The 14,641-nt window shown below is 37.1% G+C and overlaps 1 protein-coding gene and 1 long non-coding RNA gene across 2 annotated transcripts; both read right to left on the bottom strand.

Moving 5' to 3' along the window:
- Positions 1-1,376: 1,376 nt before the first annotated feature.
- LOC119264183 lies at positions 1,377-2,429 on the bottom strand. The gene is made up of 2 exons (XR_005130847.1): positions 1,629-2,429; positions 1,377-1,540 (listed from the first exon to the last, which is right to left on the bottom strand). It is a non-coding gene; the product is annotated as an uncharacterized LOC119264183 (long non-coding RNA).
- A 1,283-nt stretch (positions 2,430-3,712) lies between these two features.
- Positions 3,713-11,024, bottom strand: nt5c1ab (5'-nucleotidase, cytosolic IAb). Its single transcript, XM_017694556.2, has 6 exons — positions 10,564-11,024; positions 8,525-8,692; positions 6,840-6,969; positions 5,857-5,979; positions 5,553-5,737; positions 3,713-4,828 (listed from the first exon to the last, which is right to left on the bottom strand). Exons 1-6 carry the CDS (start codon positions 10,663-10,665, stop codon positions 4,454-4,456), a joined length of 1,083 nt encoding a protein of 360 aa, XP_017550045.1. The 5' UTR covers positions 10,666-11,024; the 3' UTR covers positions 3,713-4,453.
- Positions 11,025-14,641: the final 3,617 nt, after the last annotated feature.

Raw genomic sequence — 14,641 nt, 5'->3', positions numbered from 1 at the left:
CTCAGACTGATGAAGTTTAATTAGTCCATGTTTTTTATTTGTACGTTTCTATTAATATTTCAAATGGTTATATAGTGAAAAGGTTTCATTTATACAATTTTAATGATTAAATTAACTTTTTTTCCACTAATGTTTTTATGACTTACAGTGACGTTACCGGCCCACTACGAATTACTGCCTCCTGCTGAGTACAGACCCGCAGACCACAGGTTGAGAAACTTGTGTAGTAGGCAATTGGGCCTAGGGCATTTCTTCAGTGTTAGTGCTCAGCATTAGTGTTGTCTTGTGACAACAGTAGCATGTTCTCTCATTGAGTTCGTCTTGTATGTAGCTTAATTTTTACTATGAATTTCTTAATGTTTATTAGAACAGAAACATTCTCATTTACAATTCATGCAGTTGTGGAGTTCTTGCCTCATTATTCAGTTTCTAGCTAAAGTAAAGCCCATATGTTCCAGACAAGCTGTTACTGGATTTCTGTGACTGCTTACAGCAGAACGACTTCCTAAGTAACAGAGGGCATTGAGTCTGCAGAAGGATCTGTTGGAAATGCAGATTGTGGTGTTATTTCAGATTGTCAGGTAAAGGAGTTTCTACAGTTTACAGTTCTTTTACAGTTCTACAGTTTTACAGTTCTACAGTTTAACACAAACTGTGTTATCTGGAAATCAGTTAAAGAAGTAAATGATAGCAGAATGATATCCTCATGCATCAAGAAGGGGACAGATTTTGATTAATATAGAATTTTAGGAATGCTTTTATTTTAGAACAAATATTTTTTAAAAGGTTATTATTAAGGTCACTGACTGTTACAGTTATTGTAATTAGATCTTGAAAAATGATTGTAGGACTGTGCACTGGATTTCTTGAAGGTATGCTGTTAATGCTCCTTTTTGACTCATTTGTGCCTAAGCACTATGCTAACTATGGAGCAAAGGTATTAAAGGGGTCTTATTAAACCTCAGCCAACCCCAACCCCTATCATCTTTTCTTAACAGTGTCATTGCAGGCATCAGGCTCTGAGGAAGAGCTGGGTGATTTAATACAGACTAGGACAGAATTAGCAAACACTTTCATGATGGCGACTTCACTGTACAAATAGGAGAAACAGAAATTTCATCACACTAACAATTGTTATTTTAATCAGCCATTTTATGTAAACACTTTCTGTGGGGGAGCTTATAGAAGCATTGAGCTCTTCAGACATCTGGTTCCCATCTCAACTGTGAACAATTCAGGAAATTTCCTTTTCAATAGCTGAACAAAACTATTTAAGGTTAAAGTCATGCGATTTTAGGATTTTTATCATCAAATGGAGCTCACATTTCTGAAACTTATTTTCAGAACATAATCAAAAAAGAATAATAGGTTTATGCTTTTTATTAAGGAAAAGGGTGTTTTTTTTTTTGAGAAGGGGTTGAAGACACAGGAAGTTTAAAGGGGTTCCACACGACGAGATGGGATGCATCCAAGCAGATGACTCTTCTCAGGAAGTTGAAAACACTCTATTCTCCACCAAGTCCTCAGAGGCCTCAGACACCTGGAAATCAAATCACAGTTAAGAAGAATCCAACCTAAGAGACTGAATAATATTTAGAGGAAAGAGAGATTCAGTGTAGTCTGTTTACCTGAACCGAAGGGATGGAGTTGGACAAATCAGGGGAGCCTTCCAGGGGAGATTCAGCAGACTTCACCAGGTACGTGCAGGGTCTTTTCGTGGGGCTGTACTGTCGATAGTTCTGATACGCGGTGAAGATCTCAGAGCACTCATCGCTCAGATCACTCAGGTGAGGAGAACCATCACATTCTTGGATCAAGTTCTCAAGTTCTGATAGACCTGATTCACTGAGAACGGTGCTGCAGGACCCGGCGCTCAGATTTCTTGAAGCAGCACTCTCGCTCCTTCTTCTGGACTCATTGGATTTTGACTGCCGATCTGAATCCTCCTGAAGCTCAGGCAACCCCAACTCCTGGGATGTTTCCTCAGCAGCATATGGGGAACAACTAAAGACAATAAAACATCCCAGAGCGTAGTCAATAAACTCTTTCAGGATGGTGTTAAGCGCTGTTTCAAAAGGCTTTTGTATGCCTCATTGACAATGTAAGAAGCGGCTTCATTCTCGTAAGGGAAGAGCTGCCCATCAAGGACCAGGGGGGTAATTTCTATCTGGAACAGCGTCTGTAGTTCCTCCTTTAGACGTTCCACCAGACGCTGATAAATTAAAAACACAGGGAGTGCAACGTTAAATGAAGTCTCCAGCTGCTTGAGAAGCTCCTTGGCTGTCTTCTTAATGACTCTGGGAGGCATATATACACACACATGCACACACACACACCCTGCTGTGTCTGATCCACTCAGACCAGTGCAACACACACTGACACATCATCATCATGTTAGTGTTATTGCAGTGCACCATCCAAATAGTACCTGCTCTATGAGGGTGCATGGGGGTCCTGACCCCTGAAGAACCGGACAAAAGGGGGCTAACAAAGTATGCAGAGAAACAGATCGACTACAGTCTGTAATAGCAGAAGTTCAAAGTGAACCTATATAGTAAGTGGAGCTGATAAAATTGGCGATGAGTGTAGAAACAAGGAGGTGGTCATAACATTATACCTGATCAGTGTATATACATAAGTGTACACACACACACACACACACACATACGTTTTATATATATATATATATATATATATATATATATATATATATATATATATATATATATATATATATATATATATATATATATATATATATATATATATATCACACACACACACACACACTTTCCAGTAAACATACTTCAACCACTCTTAAAAAGTATGTAGTGCTATGCAAAGAATGCCACGGTGTCTGTGAAAAGTGAAACTGGTCACAATTAATTTGATCTAAGTTTAGATTTAGATAGATAGTTTGACTAGTGTCAGATAAAATAGTTTACGAATGCTATGATGTTTCCTTACATTACTTATTGTCAAACAGGCAGGAGATAAACATTAATGACCTCTCTTTAGATTACAGGGACAGTAGGCCTTAAACAAGCCTTGAAAATCTAAAGTCCATTACGAGAGGCAACTGCATTATAACAAAAAGGAAAAGTGCTTTTGGTCAGTCTGCACTTTCTTTTCACCTGTCACTTTGGATTGGAATTCGCTCATCTATGACTGATGAGGTCTGACAATCATTAATTTGATAAAAAAATAAAAACAAAAACATGGTATAACCAGAAAGTGCCAACATAGCGCTTAATTGTAAGTTCCGTATACTAATAAACTTTTGTGTTTTGTAATCATCTTTCAATGTTTCCTTGTTTTTTTTGTTCTGCATACGTAAGAAGTGTTACTCATATTTTACCATAAACATCAATCTGCCCAAGAAATAAAATATTCATGAAATCATGATGTTGATTCATGTGTACTGTCACTGTTAAATATTTGAATACTGTTAATACAATATGAAATGATGCTTAAGTACAGCATATCTTACAGAACACAATCTTATTATTAAATATATTAAACATTTTTGTAAAATAAACAAATAAATATAATAATAAATGGAATGATTTATAGGACCTTCAATTTATAATATAGCTGGCTTTGATAGTGCTACTTTAAAAAATATAATTATTCCCCCACAATCAATAACCAGAAATAACGTCATCTTTGTCTAAGAGGTACGGCAGTCGGTCTTTCATGAGTTAAGCTGGTATTCCATTGAAAACAATAATTTATCACATCAACACAGAGATGAAGGTTAGCGCACATTGTAAAGGAGTACAATAAGAGAACGTACAGACCATTATAGTTTTTACAAAACAGAGGCACATGCTTTTCACACTGATCCAAAACAACACTGCACGATAACTTAAAGGATGAGAAGATAAAACAAATTTACACATCAACACAGTTATTCATCATACAAGGACAGCTTGGTCAACAACTTGAATGACCTACTCGAAATTGCTGATCTGTGTTGATGGTCAGCAATCCAAAACTCAAATCCAGGCATTATTAACTTAAAAATAAAGGCACAGACTTTTTTTTTTTTTTACAATTATGTGGTACCTGTAAAATGTATACTGCAGTTACAAGCCCTTAGTGAGTGTATACTATGCTCATTGGATTTAAATGAGGTGATTGCAAATATCATCATGACTTTTACCTTTGTCTGACTCCATAGACCTTAACCCCCCCTAATATAGTGGAGAAAGTGCTAGTACGGCACCACTAAAAGCAGCCTGGCTGAACAGTGTTTAAGGCTGTTATTATTAACAAGCCAGTCCTGGTTATAACTAAAACATTCAATACAAGGAATCAAATTTTCTCCTCATCATTGTCTTTATCATGGAAACATTGCAGTTTAGCATATTTTTTTTTTCTGAATTAAAAAGATTAGAACATATAATGTGTTTTATTTTATTCATGTTCTCAATTTAAATATCCACTTTGGTCATTTAGAGGGTGAATCAGTCTCTTTTGCGTCCTTCGTTTTCTTTGGTGGCAGCTTCTGGGCAATTCCATATGGAACATGAGCTGCCACAGTGCCAAGCTCTGCAGCCCCCTCTATATGGAACATCTGGTCATCGAAGAAGATATGGGGTTTGATCTTCGCCAGCATGGGGCCTTTTGGAGCTCCAGCCAGGAAGAGGGCCTCGTCTGTCTCCAGACCCCAAGCACGGAGTGTCTTCAGTGCTCGGGAGCCTGAACTAGCTGCACTACGAGCCGTCACCAGATAAGTGCGAATGGGACAGTCCATACGATGGCCTTTGGCATAAAATTTCCTCTGTAGTTTCCCCAGAACTTCCAAGAATCCTTTTAGTGGCCCCTATTGCAAGGAGACAATTGTTGAGCTGAGAAAGGGCACAATAGAGCAACTATACCACTAACTCTAAATCAGTAGTACTGTATATCTTACTGCAGTATAATAATGAATATTTCCATTATGCTTTACTTCACCACCAGCACTTGCACTGAAGCTTTAAAAGTATTTGGGTCATATATACTTCAATTATTCTTTGGCTATATTAGCCTCCAAAGCTGCAGTACAAAACTAAAGAAGCTTGAACAATAACACGTCCAGGCCGATTGGCTACAATTGGAGTCAATTGTGCAAATGTGATTTTTTGGTCAATCATTCCTTTAACCTTGTTTATTTTGCAAATAGAAGCAGCTAACATAGGCTTTCATGATTTGAAAAGCACACTTAAAACCAGCTAAACATTATCTGCCACAATGTTTGGCATCATCTCTTAAATCTTACACAACTAATATAATGTTTGCATCATGGCTGTAACAGAAGATATGTAACAATGTTCAGACTGGTGCTCATTTTCATACAATATATATGATATAGATTCAGTCCATTTTGCTCTAGAACATCAATATACGTTATGTATTGCTTTCTTCCATTATTTTCCGTATTTGAATGACAGTACAAATAAATTAATTAATTTTTTACTGTAAATCATTGGTTAGGTTTTTTTTCTTTGCCTAAGTTTACCACCCCATTGTAAATGTTCTGATTTTGCCCCTGGTCAGTATAAACTTACATGATCAAGGGGCTTGTTTTCATGGGCCTTTTCATGTTCGAAGAATTTGTCCAGGCCCTGTGTTTTATAGATCCTCTCTGACTCATCCGAAAACAGCACCGCATCTCCATCAAAGGCCACTCGCAGCTGAGTCTCTGACACCTGTGTCACTTTCTCTGATGTGAACATGGTGGCCGCTGCAATGCCTTAAGAAGCACAAGAGCAGGAGTCTCAGCTAAAACGATCAGTGGTATCTGTAGAAAATCTACAGAAAAAACTAGATACCTTAAGCACACATTCATTTCCAAACAGGTTCCATTCTCACCTTCCTCTATGGCCTCTCTCACTTTCATTGAGTCAGCAGACAGGTACAAGTTGGTGTGGTAGGCTTTCAGGTACCCGATTGGGCTGTTACCTCCGGTCATGCAGAAGCGCTCGATAAAGAGCTCTAAGAGAGACAGAAATGATATGCATTTAACTTAGATTTAGATTAACTAGGACACTGTTGGTTCTTTCTGTGTGAAATATTGTGATTACGTGTTGAGCTGCTAGTGCGCAATAAGAAGGGGAAGACCTTTGTTCTTTCCTCTGCAGTCTGCTGCAGGATTTTATGCAAGACGAGGGAGTGCAAAAGTGAGGATATACAACTTTGTCATTGCCATTGGCTACTGAAGCTAAAGCGATGACACTAATGAAGTAAAATGCAAGATTTTATTGTGTAAGTAAGTAAATGCCAAACAAACTGAAAACCAAAGAAAATGTATGCGATTTTACTGAGCTCATGTAGACTAGTTTTCTTTGACCACTGAAAGTTGGCTACCAATTTTAGTGAAAACATTCAGTACTCATCTTTTACATTGAAGGCTCTAGAATTTGATGCATATTACCAAATCCTTCAATGACAAATTGTCTACTTTTGGCAATAATTTTAATTAGATGTGCGCTGCGGGGTCACCCACGTCCCTTTGAGGTTCTAAGGGTTAAAGAAGAGAGAATGACTACTTCCATTGGCTTGAATGTTGTGCAAAAGGGGAGTGTAGATGGTTTCTCACATCTCTCTCCATCACTCACGCCATCCCCCACATTCACAGCCACCATAACCAACATTATAAGCCAGGAGAACGAGTTCACACATTATATATCACACCAACCATCACACATCTCAGCTGCTTGCATTAGGACATTTCAGTAGAGACTCGGTCAGATCATTTGAAAGGTTTGAAGTAATAAACAGTTACTGTCCAGTCCATATATTAGAGATATTAGCCAGCTTGTCTTGCCCTCTCTTTGAGCTCGCTCTCCACTTACTGTAGTGGTTGATTGAGTTGATGAGCCTGACTCCAACGTGAGCATGATTGTTGGTCATCAGGACCACATCAAAGAGCTCTTCACTCTCCGGGTATAGATCTCTCAGTTGTGCATTGACCGCTTCCAGAGCCTGGAGGTGACCCACAAACAAAACCTGTCACTTACTCCCTCTCCTATGTCTTTTGCTTTTTTATGGTACACTTTCAACAATAAATGTTCCAAAACGGTTCTTGGCTTGCAGGTACATTTTCTTGTATTTAATTTATTTTAAGGTCTTCTTATGACAGTAGTGTAACTTTCACATACAAAAACGGTCAGAATTACACACTGTACAATTAAATCAGCTGTTTCTTTTTTTGTTGTTAATGTGCCTTTAAAGGGCCACTAAAATGGGAAAGCAGGTTTCCTTAGTTTTTTTTTTTTTTTTAAATAGTAGGAGGTTAACACTTAAAGTTAAAAGAAAAATTGACTATTCCCTATTCACTGCAAAAAATTTAGAGTGAATAATTTTTGTAATGTCACAAAAACAACAATGCATTTACATCTCAAAACAAGGACAAACCGTTTGAGGGACAGTTTTTATAACAGGGCCATATCCCTGTTAAACAAAAACTATACTGTTCACCGGTGGGCAGATGTTTCTGTCTGCCTACAGGGATAAGTACAATGACCCATGCTGCTAAAAACAAAATATAATGTGCAATAATTGATGCTGCAAATGTCAATTTCTTCACTTTTGTATATAGGAAAGCTTAGTGTGTAAATAGGAGAGCTTAGTTAATTTATGCTTACGCCTGTATAGTTAACCATAGCTCTAATCTGTTATTTAACTGTTTATATTTTAAAACTTTTCTATTTTATATTTAAACTTTTCTATTTCTATTGCACCAAGAGGGGAGGGGGGGCTGTAAACCAATTTCGTTGCGCAAATGTACAAGTACAATGTGTAATGACAATAAAGGTTCATTTCATTTTCAATTCATACTTTAGTTATAAGAAGTACTTTAACCTAGACTGAGGCACAATACAAGGGGCAGCCACCACTCATTTGTCATTGCCATTGGCTACTGAAGCTAAAGCGATGACGCTAATGAAGTAAAATGCAAGATTTTATTGTGTAAGTAAGTAAATGCCAAACAAACTGAAAACCGAAGAAAATGTATGCAATTTTACTGAGCTCATGTAGACTAGTTTTCTTTGACCACTGAAAGTTGGCTACCAATTTTAGTGAAAACATTCAGTACTAATCTCATCAAAGTTTGATTCTGAGGAATAAGGATAAGCTGGAAAATGTTTGTGTAAAAATGAATAATGACTGTTTTTGCTACATAAAATCAACACAAATGCTATAAATGGATCTCAGGAGGGGGGAATAGAATATACTCCTTTAAAATAGAGATATGTAAATGTTCTGTGCTCTGATTTAATCAAAAAAGAAATACATGCTGAAACACTAATAATTTCAGTGTGGATGGGCAGGGCTAACTTGCTGCAGGCTAAATGTGTTGGTTTTATGCCATCACTAAAAATAATAGTAGTATAGAAGCTTTACATTATGTTGAGGAACTTTAACTTTTGAAAAGATTCTTCACCTTTGCACATGACAAAACTGTACTAAATAAAACAAAATAAAATTAACAAATGCTGTCGGAGTGACCATAGTTGTGTGGTTGTTTGATCTGAACCTTAATAAAGGAGAAAGCAGGTCCTGGTTTAAACAGCTCTGTCTCATGATCGACCTGATACTTCAGATATTCCTCCATTCCCTTCTGCTCAAAGATCTGCTGCTCCACATCCATGTTGAAGAGGACCCGCGATGACACTGCAATGGTGATGGCATTTTCAGGCTTGGGCTGAGGACAGAAACGATACAACACGCACAATTACAGAATAATACTTCAACTACATTTCAATAACACAATAAATATGTGATCAAAACGTTGAGAAGGTTCTGTTTCAGGGCTAATGTAAAATTAATGAGTGGTTGTACAATTCAGGGCCTGGATGAATGTGTGATGTGATGGTAGTGTTGTAGTAGTCAAGTCCAATTTCAGTCCCAAGGCTGTAAATTAACGGTGTTAGTCTCTACATCACTGGGACTTGATCTTGTTTTAGCTTAGGGGACGTTGGGCTCACAATTACAATCAACTTTTCTATTTTATATTTAAACTTTTCTATTTCTATTGCACCAAGTGGGGAGGGGGGGGGGCTGTAAACCAATTTCGTTGCGCAAATGTACAAGTACAATGCCTCAATCTGAACTTTTTTGTAACAATAGCTTAAAGGAGAATAAAACAATAAATTTAAATAAAATCTGCATGTAAAATGTGGCCTGTGGAAAAATTGAGACATTTTGTATTAAAGTGTGTGTTCGCATTATTTTTGCAAATAATTAGAAAGTGTGCACTGCAATTTGCAGATGTCATATCTAAAAACATAATTTAAGTTAATTCGTGAATAGAATAGAATAGAAAATGTGTTCACTGTTTTCAATTCAAAATGTGACCAGGGGTGTTCAACCTTTTGCATGAGATTATGTATTTTATATAAAGTAATTTGTCTGAAATTACACAACATGCACAACATGGCTCTACTACACACAGAACTATACAGTGAGATGAGAAACATGTTAATGACACTGTGGGTTATAAAAAATTTATACTGGTTTAGGGTAACAGCAGGCATACAGTAGCACACAGAAACAACGGCTGCATCTCTTTTTCACATCAGGCTTTAACAGAAACAGTTTCATATACAAGTAGACAAATGAACAAAACAGAAAATGTCCATAAAATAGAAGACAACTGAAGTCAAATCGCACTTTTTTGTGTCATATTGTTGTCTGATTTAACACATTCTGTGTTAAAGGTAAACCAAAATGTGTCATGCATAACTGAGAAAAATTGATTTCAACACATTTTGTGTTACTTTCACTTCACTTTGTGTCTCCAACTGAACACACTGACATGTCTAGTTAGAGACAGAATGTGTTATTTGTTTAACACATCTGTTATAAGAGCTTTGGATGTTGCTTTGATGATGATGGTTTTTGGTTGTCATAAATAATAATACAAAAATACTAATCATGAGGTGCAACAATATGAGTTACATCATAATGCAAAAGAGTTATGCCAATTCATGCTCTTAATTCATCTGTTCCATTAGCAGCAGTATGTTTATCCTGCTGGTGGCGCCTGCAGCGTCGTGTCCAGCAGGTCTGCGGTCAGCAGTGCTCTCTCTCTTGCTCTCCACCACCACCTGCTTCTGCATCGTGTTCTGCAGTAAGTGGTTCTAATTTTGTGAGGCATTATCAGACATAAGTGTCTGGTGACCATGTACAGCTGCAGCTCAGAGGGAACTACACAGACTGGGCAGGCAGGAGCTACAGTTTAGCTCAGCTTGACAGGTCTATTTTATTTAGTTAAAAATGAAGTAAAATAAACGTCAAGCTGAGCTGTATTTAATTTCTGTATAGTGTTGTGTTTCAAAAGCAACTACAACACTGTCCAGCGTGCAACAGTTCTCCATGATGCAGGTTTTTAGACAGATATTAAAGAGGTGGCTATTTAAATATATAGATATCTAGACTATTACAGACAAAAACAAACTAACCCAAAACGCATTACATTTCAATATTCCTCTTCCTTTTAAAGCTTTTAGTCTGTAATGAGAACAAAAATTGCCTACAGATTCTGCCTTGGTGTTACACAAAGCTCAGACTCACAGATGTCGGCTTCTTGGTTGGGGTCGAGTGTTCTCTAGTCCTCATTGCCTCCAGACAGTAAGAGTCACCTTTGCTGGTTGTAACCTGATGGTTGAGATTCATTTTTGCAGCCACTCCTGGTTTATAGCATCGAGTGTGGAGCCTCTACTTCCGCTGACGATCTCCTCAACAACAACCATCTGGGGAAGCATAGATGGAGTCTGTGGTGCAGGATGGATGGAGGGGCGGCACAACAATCCATAGTGAGTGCATGAGAAGAAAGGTCGAAAGAGTGGAAATGATCAGCCTACCAGGGAGCCTGCGGGTGATTACTTAATTTCCAGCACTTCCGCAAGCCAAGGCATTCCCTATCGTGTTGCATCAGGGTGTCAATCATCCCTCTGGCCACGCCCCTCCGCCTGGTTGGTCATCCCATTCTACAGAGCAGAATTTTCCTAGGCTTGCCTGGGATGGTGGGAATCTGCAGTGGCTCTATGCTTGAGGAAGAAGCTGGTATTTATTTTTAGACTCAGAAGCCCTTTGCCAGATCAATGCGGTTACCACACAATGTTACCATGACAACCACTGATGTCAGCTTGTAGAATAAGGCTGTGCTGCATCACCACTTGTCATATTCTTTTAACCAGTCCAAGACTGATGGTGCTTGGCCTACATCAGGGATATATATATAGAGGAATTTCACTGCTAAAACAGACCACAGCGGTAATACATTAGGATATCTTGGAAGTCTGAATAAAACCCTGCATCTCCAAAACAGTAACTTACCGGAGAAGAAAAAAAAATATATTAACATTTTAATGAAAAGTAATAAAACAAGATTTTATTCCAAGTGATTTTGGACCATTTCTACTGATTCATTCATCAAATTTTGACACAATATAAAGGGCAACATAAAAGCTTTTTAAAATTGTGAAAAATACATATGCAAACATCCAATGGGTTTCATTCATATTGTGTTGTGAAATCACTCTCATGGAGGAAATTCCATTAAATTGAAATTCATGGAAATTCAAAATCTGGCAACATGTTCAGCTGAATTGCTCCAAATTGTCCACCACAACAAACATCACCAAAATTGATTCAAAATAGAAAAAAGGAAAAAGCTCTCAGTTTTTGAAAGAAAAATGTAATTTATTACTCTCATGGCATGACATAAATACTCAATTCAAATTTCAGAAAATGTCTTATTGGATTGAAACAGCCATTATAAAATAAAAACAAGCTTTGAATAAATAGTGTGTACAATTCTGTCACTGTGATTTTCTTTATACAGAGAAAAAGTTTTGTACATTTATATATATATCTTCATAATTTTTGCTCTTTGTAAAATAAAACATTTGTATAGTTCTTTAGATCTGACATTTCTTTAACTTAAAATGCAAAATGAAACTTCAGTGATATATTGAGGCCTGAGGATTGGCAGCAGGTAAAAGTCAAAAACTCCCCACACAACAGGCCCCAAGCTGAGTTTGCAAAGACAAACAGCCATAGGGAAGGTCAACTTGTGGCTGAATTCTTGGCTTGCATCACCAAATCTGAACTAACCCACATTCAGAGGTTAGCACCATGCCAAAAGTACAAACACAGTCCTGAAGAAAAGCAGTGATAGTAAAAAAGGAAGCAACGTGACACAGGAAGTCAGTACACATCTATCAGACAAACTGCCTTGGGCCAACCATTCAGAAGTGTGGAGAGGAGCTCTTGCTTTTACGTCTTAGTTTATCTCACATGAGCTTCTTATATTATAGTTTCTACAAATGTTAACAAGTGTATGCTGTAATCTAACAATGGTTTTGGTGTTCCCCACGGACTCTGACTGCAGATATATCCGCTTTTACAACGATGTGAACAAAAAACCTTATTCAGCTAAAGACGAGAATACAATAACCAGTTCAATAATACAAGGGAGAAGACTGAGCAGTAGAGAGGTACTGTGTTTTTAAAGCTTCGCATTAGCAGACACTGATGTACTATGTACATTAAGTACTGCTGTTAGAGGACCTCAAACATTGAGGATACCATAAAAGGTGTTTGACAAAGCAGGACTGATTTGAGGGCCCAACGTTAACTATTAGTAACAAACACACTATACTGTCAAGAATATTATATTAGCTTTCCAGAAGAAGGAATATTAACAATCTGATTAAAATAAGGGTATATGATTTAGCATTATTCTTAGTACTAGATGTGTAGGGAGACGTCAGTATCCTGAGGTGCCTTCACACTTTTTTTGCTTGCTTACAAGAACAATGCTCAGCCTACTGAGTCAAATCTCAAAACTTTCTGTGAAAGCAGCAGTCTTAATGCAGAAGCACAGGCAATGAGGTTAGTTCGCAAAGAGTGAGGGAGGACATGAAGGCGAGTGGTATTTGTAAGGATTAAGAATTAAATTAAGTGATGAAATACACAGAATGTCCACAAAGGTGATTTTGAAGTGCAAGTCTCAACTCAATGAGGTACAAAAGAAAAAAAAATAAATAAAAAAATGCAAGCTGTGAGTTCATTTAATTTCACTCAGAGGACCAAAATCCAGACCTCAAGGTAACCTTCAGTAAGTTTGCTATGACTGGCTGGGGGTCATGAGGACTGGAGAGAAAACCCTTGCTGTAAATGAAAGTAAATATCAGATAATATATACAGCAAAGAAAGCATGCACACAACTCAGATGATACTGTACATTTTACTGTACATGGATGATACCTCTGTTTGAGGCTGTCAGTACTCTGGAGGACGTGTTCGAGAGTGTCAGTTACAGGTAACTGGTATGGCCAGATTGTTTGCCATGAATAGTCATCATTTGCCTAAAATAATAGCCAACCTTTCACAGTAAATAAAGCTTAATTATCACTTAGATGGATGAATTTCAAAAGAAATTAGTTAGATTACTCATTAGAGTTAATATTAAGGCATCTTTTTTCATATTTTCCTTAGTACCTATTAAAAAGACAAATATTTTGCACTACTGAATGAGTATCATTTTGACATAATGGAACAACTGACATGTAACACAGTGACAAGGCAAAGTGAAATGTTTGAAAAGTGTCATTTATGAAAAAAAGGTAAGCATTTCTGTAGGGAACTCTAACCCAAACGTGGGGGGCTTACTGTTTCATTAGGGCACATTTTCAGCAGATAACGGAACAATATAGCTTACAGTTATTTGATGAACACATATCTAATTATTGGATTGTGTGTGCAGAGGTAGCCAAAAAAGGGTAATGAAAACAAATTACACATCATTTTTGGTCACTAAATTCAGGACTACTTTTGTATTTCTGACCGTCAAACCACTTAATTATATTTTCTCAAATGATGATACGTTTAACTATTCTGCCAATTACTGTAAAGACTTTTATGATAAGGTTTGACCACAGCTCTAGACCAAGATTTCTAAAACATTACATCATTTTTCAATCGTCCTCAAATGAAGAGTAAATAAATTAAAAAAAACAAATAAATCTTAGTAACCATTATTTCCTTGTCAAATTTGATCACATTTTCCTCACCTGTAAATGCACAGGTGAAACTACACAAATGACAACAAAAATCAACATTGCTGACTGATTACGGTCATAATGATGAAATTTTTGAGAGTAGAAGGATGCAAGTACAAAAGAAAAATTGTATTTGTCTACCTAACTGGTAGATACAGAGAAGAGAGTATAGGTTGAGAGCAAGCCTGCCACAATTATTACACAATCACTGAACTGTCAGAGCTGACTGCAATTATTTTCCACAGTTGTTAGCTTTCACAATCATGTTTATATGGGAAAATAACACTTTTACTGAGTATATTTTAAACTGGTAGGTTGAGCCAAACACCTGTAAATAAAAGAAAGCTGAAAATGCCTTTATTGGGACATGTCATGGGGACTTGCAAAAAAAAAAAGTTAGAATTTCTGTCTCAGTCATGAATAGTGTTTGATCATTAACCTTTAGAGGGCAGCAAAGGGCAACAATTATTTGTCGTTTAATAATAACACCCTTAAAGTGCTGCAGTGAGTAATGTTTATTTGATGTTTGTTAACACTTTGAGGGCAGCAATGAATAAAGTTTTTTTGATGCTTATTAATAACAC

This window comes from Pygocentrus nattereri, chromosome 10, assembly GCF_015220715.1.
Source record: "Pygocentrus nattereri isolate fPygNat1 chromosome 10, fPygNat1.pri, whole genome shotgun sequence".
In the NCBI taxonomy this organism is placed as follows: domain Eukaryota; kingdom Metazoa; phylum Chordata; class Actinopteri; order Characiformes; family Serrasalmidae; genus Pygocentrus; species Pygocentrus nattereri.
This window is presented reverse-complemented; position numbering and strand designations above follow the sequence as displayed.